The 12,500-nt window shown below is 44.0% G+C and overlaps 1 protein-coding gene across 5 annotated transcripts in view; it reads right to left on the bottom strand.

Moving 5' to 3' along the window:
- Positions 1–4,098: 4,098 nt before the first annotated feature.
- tll1 (tolloid-like 1) overlaps positions 4,099–12,500 on the bottom strand; it is a 46,099-nt gene continuing 37,697 nt past the window's right edge. For all 5 annotated transcript variants that reach the window (XM_081714403.1, XM_035530204.2, XM_081714405.1 and 2 more), the window contains 4 exons: positions 12,086–12,213; positions 10,719–10,932; positions 9,873–10,123; positions 4,099–6,362 (listed from right to left, as the gene is read on the bottom strand). In XM_081714403.1, the coding sequence (XP_081570529.1) occupies positions 6,228–6,362; positions 9,873–10,123; positions 10,719–10,932; positions 12,086–12,213 (728 nt within the window). In that variant the 3' untranslated portion in view covers positions 4,099–6,227. The remainder of the gene's footprint in view (positions 6,363–9,872; positions 10,124–10,718; positions 10,933–12,085; positions 12,214–12,500) is intronic.

The raw sequence follows: 12,500 nt of genomic DNA, 5'->3' as shown, positions 1-12,500 counted from the left end.
AAGTGTGTGGGTAAGATATGTCCATGTCAAGGTGTGTGGGTAACATAAGTCCACGTCAAGGTGTGTAGGTAACATACCAGGTGGGTTGGTAACATACGTCTGTGTCAAGGTGTGTAGGTAACATACCAGGTGGGTTGGTAACAAACATCCATGTTGAGGTGTGTAGGTAACATACCAGGTGGGTAGGTAACATACGTTATTTGGCAAGGTTGTTAGTTATCTCTAAAGATTGAAATTACATTAGTTCCACACATTGACGAGTTCCAAAACATTGATTAAGATTTATATCTGAGGGGCAGAGGTCAAAGGTGATTAAGCAGTTGCAGTAAACATTGATTGAGCCTATTCATTTCTGTAAGAATATTAATACCCAATCCTCTTGCTTGGATGTAGAATTTTTAACCTTTGCACAACTTACTCGATAAGGGAGACACAGGACACACAGAAATAGTCTGCAACCACAAGACTATGGATAAGTTTGGAAACTGTTCAGAAAGTTAAAAAAAAAACACAAAACAAACACCATAAAACAAAGATCAGCAAAAGTCTGCAATAACGTACACTTCCGCAAGCACATGGTGCAAGTGTGGTAGTCTTATGTTTACATTACAGTTACACTTAAAGCTACATTTAAATTTATATTTCATTTGAATTTACATTGCATTTACATTTATAACATTTATCAATTGCTCTAGCCCAGCCAAAGCCTGGGAAGGACCTGAACAGAAGTTTCAGATGGATGAGGCGTTCTCTTCCAGGACCAGTTTGAAGATGGAGAACATTCTTGCACTGCAGGTACAGCTTATGTTTGCTTACTTTTACATAGTGGCAGCAAATAAAACAGAATAAAACATAAAATAAAACAGAAGATGCTACAGATCTAATGTCCCTTGCCTACTTGTTTATATATATATATATATATATATATATATATATATATATATATATATATATATAAGATTCTGTGTACATCAGGCTTCAGTGTCTGGTTATAAGCCCTACATGGGATATAAACAGCTTCAGTAAAGACTACTACACATTTATGTATATACTGCATAATTTTATTTAGCTACTATATTTTTTCACATAACGTATTCCCTTTTCTGTCTATATTCTTGAGTAACTCACACCAGATTCCAAAGTCAAATTCCTTATATGTGGAACCGTACTTTGCCAATAAGCAACTTCTGATTCTGATTTGCTAGCAGGATCGTTGTTAACATATGTAGAGGATACAACACTGGACTGCAGCATCTGGTAACTATACACACTACTCTACACAGGTAAACACTGCCTAGTGGTTTCACAGCACGGCCCCCTTCCTCCTAGACTTTTCCCCGTGTTCATCTGATGTTGTGAGTGACTGTGTGTGTGTGTGTGTGTGTGTTTGTGTGTCTACATGGCCAAGCCCCTCCCTTGTTAGCCAATCACGTGTTACACCTGTCCCTCCTTAGAGTAATTGTTAACATGTATATTTAATATTTTATTTAGTATATTATATTTCACCTGCCCTAGTGTGTTCAGAACACGTTATTTTCCTTGTCACGATTTACCTTGTTTTTGCTCAGTGTTGTGCTTCGTGTTTTGCCTTTATTTTTGTTACATGTCAAAATAACGTTTCTGTTTAAACGATGGTCCGTCTCTGGGTTCTACCTTGCCTCCCAACATTACTACTGGACAGATCATAATTTTTTGTTTGTTTTCTATTGACTCAGATTTTAAGAAGCTGGATTAAGTGACGTTATTCCATTAAGTTTGTTATTCTTTAATATTTTCCAACAAACACAGAACTAACACACCTGAATGAAGTGGATGGTCTTTTACTTTGTCATGCTGTAACCTTGGTTTATTAACTTACACAAGTTTGAAACACATAGCCTAATAGAATGGTATTTAATTTTAACATGTTATAAGGGAATTAAACATGGCTTCAATAAATGTTATTTCATTTTGTCATGCTGTAAACATTGTTATACAGAACTGAAACTTCAACAAATAATATTATTTTATTCTATAAAAATTGCCTTTGCTCTAATTTAGATATAGCATAAGCCTTAGTCAGGTCTTCTTTTTACTACTGCCAGTGCATTTAATAATCTTTTATTTGGAGGATTTATTTTTAATTTTTTGTATTTGTTTGGAGAAACTGCAGTTGTGTGATTATAAATATGCCTCAACACCTCTCTGTTTCTGTTGATTTTTAAAAAAAATAATAATTTCAGCACCACGGACAGGGACCAGGTATAACCAAAAGATTGTACTCAGGACAAACTGAAATCACTCCACCTGCCTCAACGGTCAACATAAGTGATGTGTGAGGAGTTATACTATATTTAAAAAAAAATATCAAAATATCCAAGTTATCGGATTGATTTCCAGCACAAGTAGTCACAAATTAGCTCATTGTTAACATAACATATGCATTGTTTTGGGAATCAAGTTATCTTTGTGATATGGTAAAGTAAGTTATGGACATGTCTTTGTTTTTTTTAATAATTGGTAATCAGTATTAACAGATGGCTTTCTGGATGTTCCAGAAAATGGGATTTTTAACCTCAGTTACTAACCTCTTGGCTTAGATCGCACATCTTATCATGGCTTGCCATCCATCATCTAAATGTGAACCCCAGTACGACAGAGGGACTACATATTCCCAGGGATACCTCCCTGCATCAAGACCTGGTCATCTCCCTTGGAAGCTCCCTGATCGTTCCATTTGGAAACACAAAAAGGTTGATGTGGTCCTAGACAACCAGTTTTCATTCTCTGGTCATATAACTAGCATAACATAAAGGTTTCTTTTCTACATTAGACAGATTTGGCTATATATATATATATATATATATATATATATATATATATATATAGAGAGAGAGAGAGAGAGAGAGAGAGAGAGAGAGAGAGAGAGAGAGAGAGAGAGAGAGAGAGAGAGAGACATATAATGTTCTGCCACTACATAGAGGCATGGTTGTCATGATCAATGGTTTGAAGGTGCTGTTCTACAATTACAGTATCTCCCATTGAGGTCTAGCATGATAACATAGCCAGCCCTAACATGGTAACATGGATGGTCACTGCAAATGAACTGCTGAACACTTGTCAAACATAAAAACACACCAGAGCTGCTACCATCTTTTTGCCTTGAACCGCCTAGTGGTGCATAATTCAATATACCAAACAGCTTCTTTTCCAACCACAAGTTGCTGAATTTAAATGTGCAATGCAGCATGCCACCTTCAGCTATGACCAGTAGTAGTGGTAACCCATGCCAAAGACATTGAAACATCTGGTGTGGTAACACTGTAATGACACCACTGGGTCATGCTCTTTGCAACCATTTTGTAGTGAGGCCAGCACGTACACCTTCTGCGATTGTCTTCAACCACAAGTGGCCAGTAGTGACTGAAGACAGAATCTGTCCCTCGGTGCACTTATCTAGAAAAGGAGACCATTTATTTAATTGGTTAACACCGGCTTTGCCCCCATCCCCTGGAGACGAACTGCATAGAACAAACTTCTTTTTTTTCCCACTAGTCAGCAAGCACTTGAAGATAGATGTGTGTGATATCATAGATAGATATCATAGATGTCGTAGAAAGAGGAAGCAAAACCAGCACTGAAATTTTTTAACTGAAAATTTTAAACTTTCATTCCATTGCAATTTTTGGGAGTGATCACAGTTCATTTTGAGTAAGATTATTTTTGCCTTAGAGAAACTTTAAGCTTTAAACTAAAAGCTTTAAGCCTGTAAAATTAGGCTTCAATCATATGCCAATACTTTTAGGTACTAAGGACATATTGGGTAAAGTTATAATGAGTGCCAGTTTTTGGTCAAATTTGGAAAATTTACACTGTTGAAATCAGTTCTGAACTGAAAACAGCCATCTATTTAGTAGCAGGTTTAAAGCTGTTCTGTTGTTCTCATAAAAGACAATTTAGGAATATTATGAACAGCTGTGGCTGCTTTCCTACTAGAGCTCTAAGACCTCTCAGTTTGTTGTACTATATAAACACTGATCAAATTTTAAATGCAACACTCACTGCTCAATCCAGGCAGTGAGAAACAGGCAGAATACTGGAAATAAAGAGAAATACATATTTGACCTGACATTATTTTAATCACCATTATAGTGAAAAGTATTTTTTATCAGGAAGTTATAGACAGTGGAGAAAATATTCATGAACTTGAATAGGGAGAGACACAAATTTGGCACATAAAGAGATATTCACACCAGAAACAATCAATCACAGAACAATAAGTCCACACATATCCACATGCGTGTGCACGCGCACGCACATACACACAAACACACACACAATTTACACATTCACACTACTGCTCAGGATCAAACATCAGACCCACAGCGTTCTGCTGCTAACTGTAAATAATCAAAATGTCGAATATGAAATCACATAATATCACTGAAGTGTATGTACACTTGGAGAAAAATTGACAACGTCAGATCAGTGGGGGTTTTTTTGTTTGTTTTTTACAGTGAATTTTAAAATTCATGAGACTCAATATAAAATAAAATACATTAATAATTTCAGGAAAAAATCAAAACAAAGACAACAGACATTATCTACATAAGCTTCCTCATGTGCAAGAATATACGTTTTGGTTGTAAGGCAATGGTTGTTCCTGCATTCTCTCACATGGGTGGTGCTGTCAGTTTCATGATTGTGCCTGCAGTGCCTTCAGGCAGCTGTATCCACACGTTGCCGAACAGCACTTCCTCGTGGGATCTGTAGTTCTGAGTAGCACCGTTAAGGTTTCCCTTCTGCAGCGACTGCCTTGCCGGGCAGACTACCTCCCCATAGAGTCAGCCCACTTCCCTGTGAGTAGGCTTCAGCCCAACTGGCCTTTTTTTTTTTTTTGGTAATGCTCAGTTGCAGTTCGCTGATGCGGTTCAGCTTGTGTCTTCTGTAAAACATGGAACAAAGTCTTCTGAATGATGCCCCTTGGTTGGAGAGCATGAATGGATAAGCACACGGGCAGATACACATTCTCTTCTTTTGGGTTAAGTGCATAGTAAGCGCACAGAATTATGGGGGCTGTAGTAACGGGCTGTCATAGCTGTTACATATACTTTATGCACAGCTTTACTGCCTGTTTCTAGTTTTTTGTCTTGTTTTAAAGCAGCTGCTAAGTCAGGTGAGACAAAAACTTTTAACTTATCCACAAAAACAACAAAAAAGAAAAGACAAATTTCCTTCTGAATGTGATCCTTTGATTACACATTAATTGTGGTTCTTGTTAAGTAGAATATGTTAAGTTGTTTGTCCATCTCTGTTCTGTCCCTCCTTATGCTAATATCAGAAATCTCAAACTCAGCTTCATGCTTGCGTCAAAACACAAAGACAACCACATTTGCGGTTAGATAACATCTTCCCATCGAAAGCGAAAGAAAAGTAGACTGTAATAAACTCAGACATGAATTCACCAATGAAAAGTATATTGGATTCTGATGAAATATTGACAACATTCAGGATTTTGTGGATATCAGTGTCCTCATATTCCATCATCAGAGGGTGGAATACACGTGTAAACAGACACATCAGCAACGTTAAATGTTTTTTTGATTTCATGTTTTATAGGAAAACCCCACAGACACACACACACAAACACACAGACACATACCTAAATGAAAATGTGCACACCAGTACGCATGCAGTACACGCACATATATAACACACACACATGCACGCACATTTTAGTTGAGGTATGGTGCGGCAAAAGCAGCTATTTTCTCAGAACTAGACTTCCAATGTTGTCGTGAACTTGCCATGTCATGACGCAAAAATGCGTGCCCACAGATTTTTGCCCGCGAGTTTTCCCAGGCTTGTAAATGTCCCACCCATTTGAGGACACCCCTGCTTTTCTCCATGTAGGGCCGCAGTATCATATAGGGGTGTCACCCCTCTCCTTAATGGGATGTTAAGCGGTATTTAGCGTTGCTATGGAGGCAGGTGATATGGGATACGGCCTGGGACGCAGCCCAGTCAAGCATCTCTGCGTGGCCAGATGAACAGAGTTTAGGGCCATGTGATTGGATGTTGGAGTCTGGTGGGTTGTGCTCTCATCATGGCCAGCCACATGTGGGTGGAAGGAGACAAGTCCGATTTGGGGGCACAGTTTCTAGTGTTGCAGGAGGTCGGCTTCTTGCGCGGGCGTGGCTCCAGCGTTCCGTCAGTAGGCTGCTCCGATGCGGAGCGCCACAGGAGCGCTACTTGCGCGCGTGTAGTGCCTCCTGGAATTTGCTGCTGGTGTAGCGGATATGGAAGCCTTTCTTACTAATGGTGTCGTCGCTGTGGAAGCGGATCAGGACAGTGTCTCCTGCTGAGTACATCTCCTCACGGGGCTAGAAAGATGGAGTGAGGAGGATGGAGGGGAGAGAGCGATACATTGGGGTGGGTGGTTGAGTCGGGGGGTGGGGGAGAGAGGGATGAGGGGAAAGGGAGATGAGGAGAGAAAAAGAAAGAAGAAAACATTTTTATTATGTGACACCAAACTACAAACATAGTCACAAAAATACATAAGAAGTAAGCAGCCAATTTAAGATCTAATTAAGCAATGTAAGCCCTCCCTCCCCATAGTCGGCTTAAAGTGCCGGGAGGGTGGCAACACATGACACACCATCTGCGGCAGTAATGTGACTAAGTGCTATGGGTTGGGGAAAGACTTGGTGACCTACCCTGTAAAACCTTCACCGTGAAACTCTATGGATCAGAATACACATGCTTCAAGTATGGTGCTCGACAGTGGACCACCCGGGCTGGACAGCATCCATCATGTGACTGGGGAAGAATGAAGGAGGACCCGCAGTAATCAGGACAGCTGGGATGACACAAGAGGGGGAAACCAATTGCTGATGTGGTCCATGATGGGGGCAACAAGAGGGCCCAATTGCTGATATGGTCCATGATGAAAAGGGTCATCTGAGTTGCAAAGAACGGCATACCACTGGAACATGGAACTTGAGGGGGATGAGCATCGGTAAGCTGGATACCATCAAGAGGGAAATGGAAAGGATGAGCGTGGACTGAGTGGGAGTCAGTGAATTGCACTGGATTGGATCTGGGGAATTCCGCTCAGACAACACCATTTACTACTCAGGAAACGAGACGGAAAGGAGAAAGGCATTGCCATTGGGGCCAATAAAAGGATCTCAAGGTGTGTAGAAAGCCCCAAATACATCAACGATAGGATAATGCCCATCTGTATCAGTGGAAAACCTCTGAACATGACTATCATCCAAGTATATGCACCAACAGCAGATGCATCAGAGCAGGAAATTGAGGACCTCTATGTCCAGGTCCAGAGCACACTCGACAGAACCTCAAGAAAGGACATTGTCTACATCATGGGTGATTTCAAAGCCAAAGTTGGAAAAGGAGAGGATTCAGGAGTGGTCGGCAGACACAGCCTAGGGGGAAGGAATGACGCCATGGACTGCCTTGTGCAGTTCTGCCAGAAGAAGTTTAGAATCACCAACACCTTCTTCACTCAGCTGAAGTGGCGCCTGTACACCTGGACATCCCCAAATGGGCAGCATCGCAACCAGATCGAGTACATCCTCTGTCAGCAAAAATGGAAGGGATCAATTTTATCCATGAAAACATTACCAGGCAGAGACTGTGGGCCCTATCACCAACTCCTTATAGCCAAAGTCAGGGTCAGATTAAACAAAATCAAGTGTGCTGCCATACAGAGGAAGTTCGATGTTAGCAAGATCCCCATGGAATATGCAGTCGAAACAAGGAACAGGTTTGACATGCTCAGGAAGGAAGGAGGGGACCCAGATGAACTGTGGATAGAGATCAAGGAAACCATCACTGACATTGCTCGAGAGCATGTGCCATACAAGAATCCAGTGCATGGTGAGAACTGGCTAACTGGAGACACCCTCCATATTGCTGATAACAGAAGAGAGACTAAGGCTACAGGCAGGCAGGACGAGGTGAGGTGACTCAATGCTGTCTTCCAGAGAGAAGGCAGGAAAAACTTCCTGAATGGCCGATGCATGAGCCTCGAAGAAGCCTATAAAAAGGGCCACACCCAAGAACTACCATGAAACAAGTGAAGAAGTCTTTCTCTGCCCACCAAGCAACCATCAAGGACCATGATGGGAATGAAATCAGTGACCAGCAGGACATCAAGAAGAGATGGAAATAGTACTTAGAGGAACTTAATGGCCAAGAGGAACTGGAACCAGACCTTTTGGAAAGTGAAGTGGAGTGGGCACTGAGGCAGCTGCCAAACAACAAAGCACCTGGCATCGATGGAATCCCTGCTGAGCTTCTCAAACCAGTCCCAAGAGCCACACTGATAACACTATGCCAGAAGATATGGAGGACATGGCCAAAGGATTGGAAAAGATCAGTTTTCATCCCACTGCTGAAGAAGGGAGACACCAGGGATTGTGCCAACTATAGAACGATCGCCCTGATCCCTCACGCCAGCAAGCTGCTTCTAAAGATCACCCACAAGAGCTTGGGCCACATCCTTAATCAAGAATGTCCAAGCTGGATTACGCAAGGGCAGAGAGACCCATGACACCTCACAAATCAGATGGATCATGGAAAGGGTAAGAGAGTACCAGAAGAAGCTCTACCTGTCCTTCACTGACTACACCAAGGTTTGCGACTGCATCGAGCATGAAAAGCTTTGGGTAGCACTGAGAGAGGTAGTAGTGCTGATGCACCTGATCAAGTTGATTAGGTCACTCTACGACCATCAAGAAGACACAGTGTGAACCAGGTATGGGGACACAGAGTGGTTCAAGATCAAAAGGAGCACAAGACAAGGGTGCATACTTTCTCCTTTTCTTTTCAATCTCTACGCGGAGGAAGCTGGACTTAGACAATTGGAGCACTGGGGTGAAAGTAGACAGAAGAACCATCAGCAATCTGAGATATGCAGACGATGTGACTCTGTTGGCAGAGAACGAGGACCTGAAGAAGCTGATCCTGAAGCTGAAAGAAGAAAGTGAGAAGATGGGACTGCAGCTGAACATCTGAACATTGGTAGCTCAGTGGTTAAGGTACTTGACTTGTAATCGGAAGGTTGCTGGTTTAAGCCCCCACCACTGCCAAGTAACCACTAATGCTTTGGATAAAAGCATCAGCTAAATGTCATAAATGTAAAACATCAAGAAGACCAAGATCATGACCACTGCTGACACAGAAGTCCACGCAATGAAGAAATAGAAGTGATTGATAGCTTTGTTTTCTTTAGGTCCCTCATCGATTGCAGAGATTAAGCGTCGATTAGTGCTGGGGTAGGTGGCCATGGTGAACCAAATATGGAAATGCAAAGATGTTGCAATCACCATCAAACAAAGGCTGATTATGGCCATCGTGTTCCCATTTGTGACTTGTGGCTGTGAGACACTCATGAAAGCAGACAGAGAAAAATCAATGCCTTCGAGCTGTGGTGCTGGAGAAAACTCCTATGAATCCTATGGACAGCTATAGTTGCCAATAACATATCAGCCTAGAGGTGTCCCTGGAAGGCAAGATCACCAGACAGAAACTGACTTATTTTGGACACGTGATGAGAGCAAATTCGCTGGAAAAGGAGATGTTACTCGGAATGGTCAGTGGTAGAAGGAAATGGAAGACCAAGGACCCGCTGGCTGGATACCTTCAAGCAGGACATGGGAATGAACATCAAGCAACTGAAAGAAGCCATGAAGAACAGGGAAGCATGGAGGAGACTGGCCTACAGAGTATCCAAGAGTCGGACATGACTGAATTGTTGAACAGTAACTTCATTACAAATCTGCTCACAATGCAAACTAGCACAGGCAAACACCCATGCACACACACACACACACACACATACACACACACAGAGCCTCAGTCTTTACCCCCGAGCCACAGAAGCGGCCGAGCCTGGGCGCCTGGGTGTCACGGCCATTGTACAGCTCGATGTAGTCATAGCCACAGTCGGCCTCCTCCTCCACCTCGAAGGTGGTGAAGGTGAGCTCGATGCTGTAGCCCACCTCCGCCACAATCAGCCACTCACAGTCGGTGTGGCCAGGGTAGTTGTTGTCACCAAACTGGGCGTGAGAGTACAGGTTCTTCTGCTTGGCCTCTGCCTTCAGCCTGCCTCCACACTCTACACACACACACACACACACACACACACACCCACACACACACACACACACACACACACACACACACACACACAAACACACACACACGCACACACATGTGCACACACATACAGGTGCACACATATACAAATAACCATTGGTTATTTTACTAAAACAGATCAGTGATTGTTTTACGGCTTGGTTAACCATTATTTCATTAAATATTTAGGTGGTCAACACATACATGGGACTTTCTCCTAAATTCTATTAGAGCACAATACACTAATTTATTAAAATTGATTTTTGATCATGCCAGTTAGTTCTAAAGCAGCCCTACATACACTGTAATGTACAAAGAGGCCACTAGAGGGAACTAGTAGATACAGTTTGGTTCATATGGATGTATCAGGTATGACACTTTTCAGGCTCTGTAACAAGCAGCTTTGTTTATGCAGTACCATACAGTAACGATGCACCTAAATGTTTAACACTCATCTGTGCTGGCTGCGACCAGGGCGATTACTTGGACTGGGGCGATTACTCGGACCTGGGAGATTACTCGGGCTGAGACTATTACGCGGACTGGGGCGATTACTTGGGCCGAGTGGCGCTGACCTGTGGAGTGCGTAGCCTGGAAGCCTTTGCGCTGCACGGAGGCGTCAGAGATGAAGCGCAGGTGCATGCTATCGCCTGTGGAGATGAGCGGCTCGGGCACACGGCTGCCACACAGGCGGGTCAGGATGGGCGCCCGGTCTGAAGTGCCGTCAAACGCCTCCAGGTGGTCGTACGCACACTCCTGGTGCTGCTCGATCTCAAACTCACTGAACACCTGCGTGGGCAGACGGAGGGAAGGAAGGAAAGCAAGCAAGCCACTGAACCATTTTCTCTCTCTCTCGCTGAGTTAAAGAAACAGATCAATCAAGGGCTACACAGAGGGAGATAATATACAACTCCTGACCTGTTTAAAAGTATTTCCTTTTAATCTGTTCAGCAGTAGCATTTTGTCTCTCTCTCTCTCCCTCCCTCCCTCCCTCTGTCTCTCCTTCCCTCTCCCTCTCTGTCTCCCTCCCTCTCTCTCTCGTCTCTCCCTCCCTCCCTCTGTGTCTCTGGGGGGGGTTGCACTGAACGTGTCACGTGTCACCAACTGCTCGCATGTCATCCATCTAACCATGCAGGCATGGCGATTTAGTTCTGTGGGCTAATTCGCAAAAGGTATCAAAATCTTCCTAGGCTTGATAATGACTGCAAGTATACTGGAACGGAGCAGCAGTGAGGTTAGAAAAACTGATGTACCGGCTGTACCATTCGCTAGAGCTCAACTCTTTACAGGTGCTTTTACTAACACTTGGGAGTCTATAAATACAAATCCTGCTTTATAGGTTGGAAACACTGATCCGGATTTCCAAGCAGGGCCCACTGAGTGTGTTGCTCCCCCATGCAGACCCAGAGGGGGTGATGGACCGGAGGTCTGTCCGTTGACATGCCTGCTCTCCCCCCTGTGAGTTTTTTTTGTGGGAGGCTCGATATGACTTGCTTACACTTTAAAATGGGGAGAGGGTGTTTTGGGAGGTGGGTGGAGTTGCAGTCAAGCAGAAACAGCTGCTCGCTCTAACATGGACACGGGTGTGATTTATTAGGTTAATAGAGTCATGGTATTAATACATGTGTGGAAACTATGTAGGATATGTGTGTGTGTGTGTGTGTGTGTGTGTGTTTGTATTTGCCTGAAATGGGAGTTTGTGCCTGAAAGGATTACGAGTTGCGTGATGGCGTGCTGATCTCATGCGCTTGCTGCACTTCTCTCTTGTCTCCCTTCTTCTAAATCACACTGCCAGCAACAACCAAAGTGTCGTGTCATTTCCCATAATCCTTCATAATACCAGTGCAGGGCAGGCCGTGTCCAGCCCGTGCGAGGCCACGGCGAAAAGCTCAGGGCAGGTGTGGCAGTAGGGGCGGAGCCTGGTATGGGTGTGGGCACTCACGAGTTTGACGCGGTGTCCGGGGGTGGCGCTGAAGTCCCACGTGCACTCCTTCCTGCTCGGGTACTTGTCGGGCCAGTTGGGGCTGCTGATGGTGCCAGCGGGGCTGTGGATCTTGTGCTCACACTCCGCTGCGGAGGGACCAAGTGAAGGGAGCAGGGTACGAGGGATGGAGGGGAAGGACATTGGAAAAGCACAGTGGCGGGATTAATGATCCACCTACGAAGGCGGTTGGTGGCGGAGAGGGCGGGCGGGTGCTGATTGGCGTGTTAGTGCATTCGAGGGGTGAGAGGGGATAGCCACTGCGATCCTGCGCGTCGCGTCTTTGGGGGTGTGGCCTGGGTGAGCACCCGGCCTGCCGCCTCCCTTTGCGGATGGGCCCTACCCAAGAGGCGAGAGCCTGGGCTCGTCTGTGGCT

This window comes from Electrophorus electricus, chromosome 5, assembly GCF_041902795.1.
Source record: "Electrophorus electricus isolate QZ-2024a chromosome 5, ASM4190279v1, whole genome shotgun sequence".
Lineage (NCBI taxonomy): Eukaryota > Metazoa > Chordata > Actinopteri > Gymnotiformes > Gymnotidae > Electrophorus > Electrophorus electricus.
This window is presented reverse-complemented; position numbering and strand designations above follow the sequence as displayed.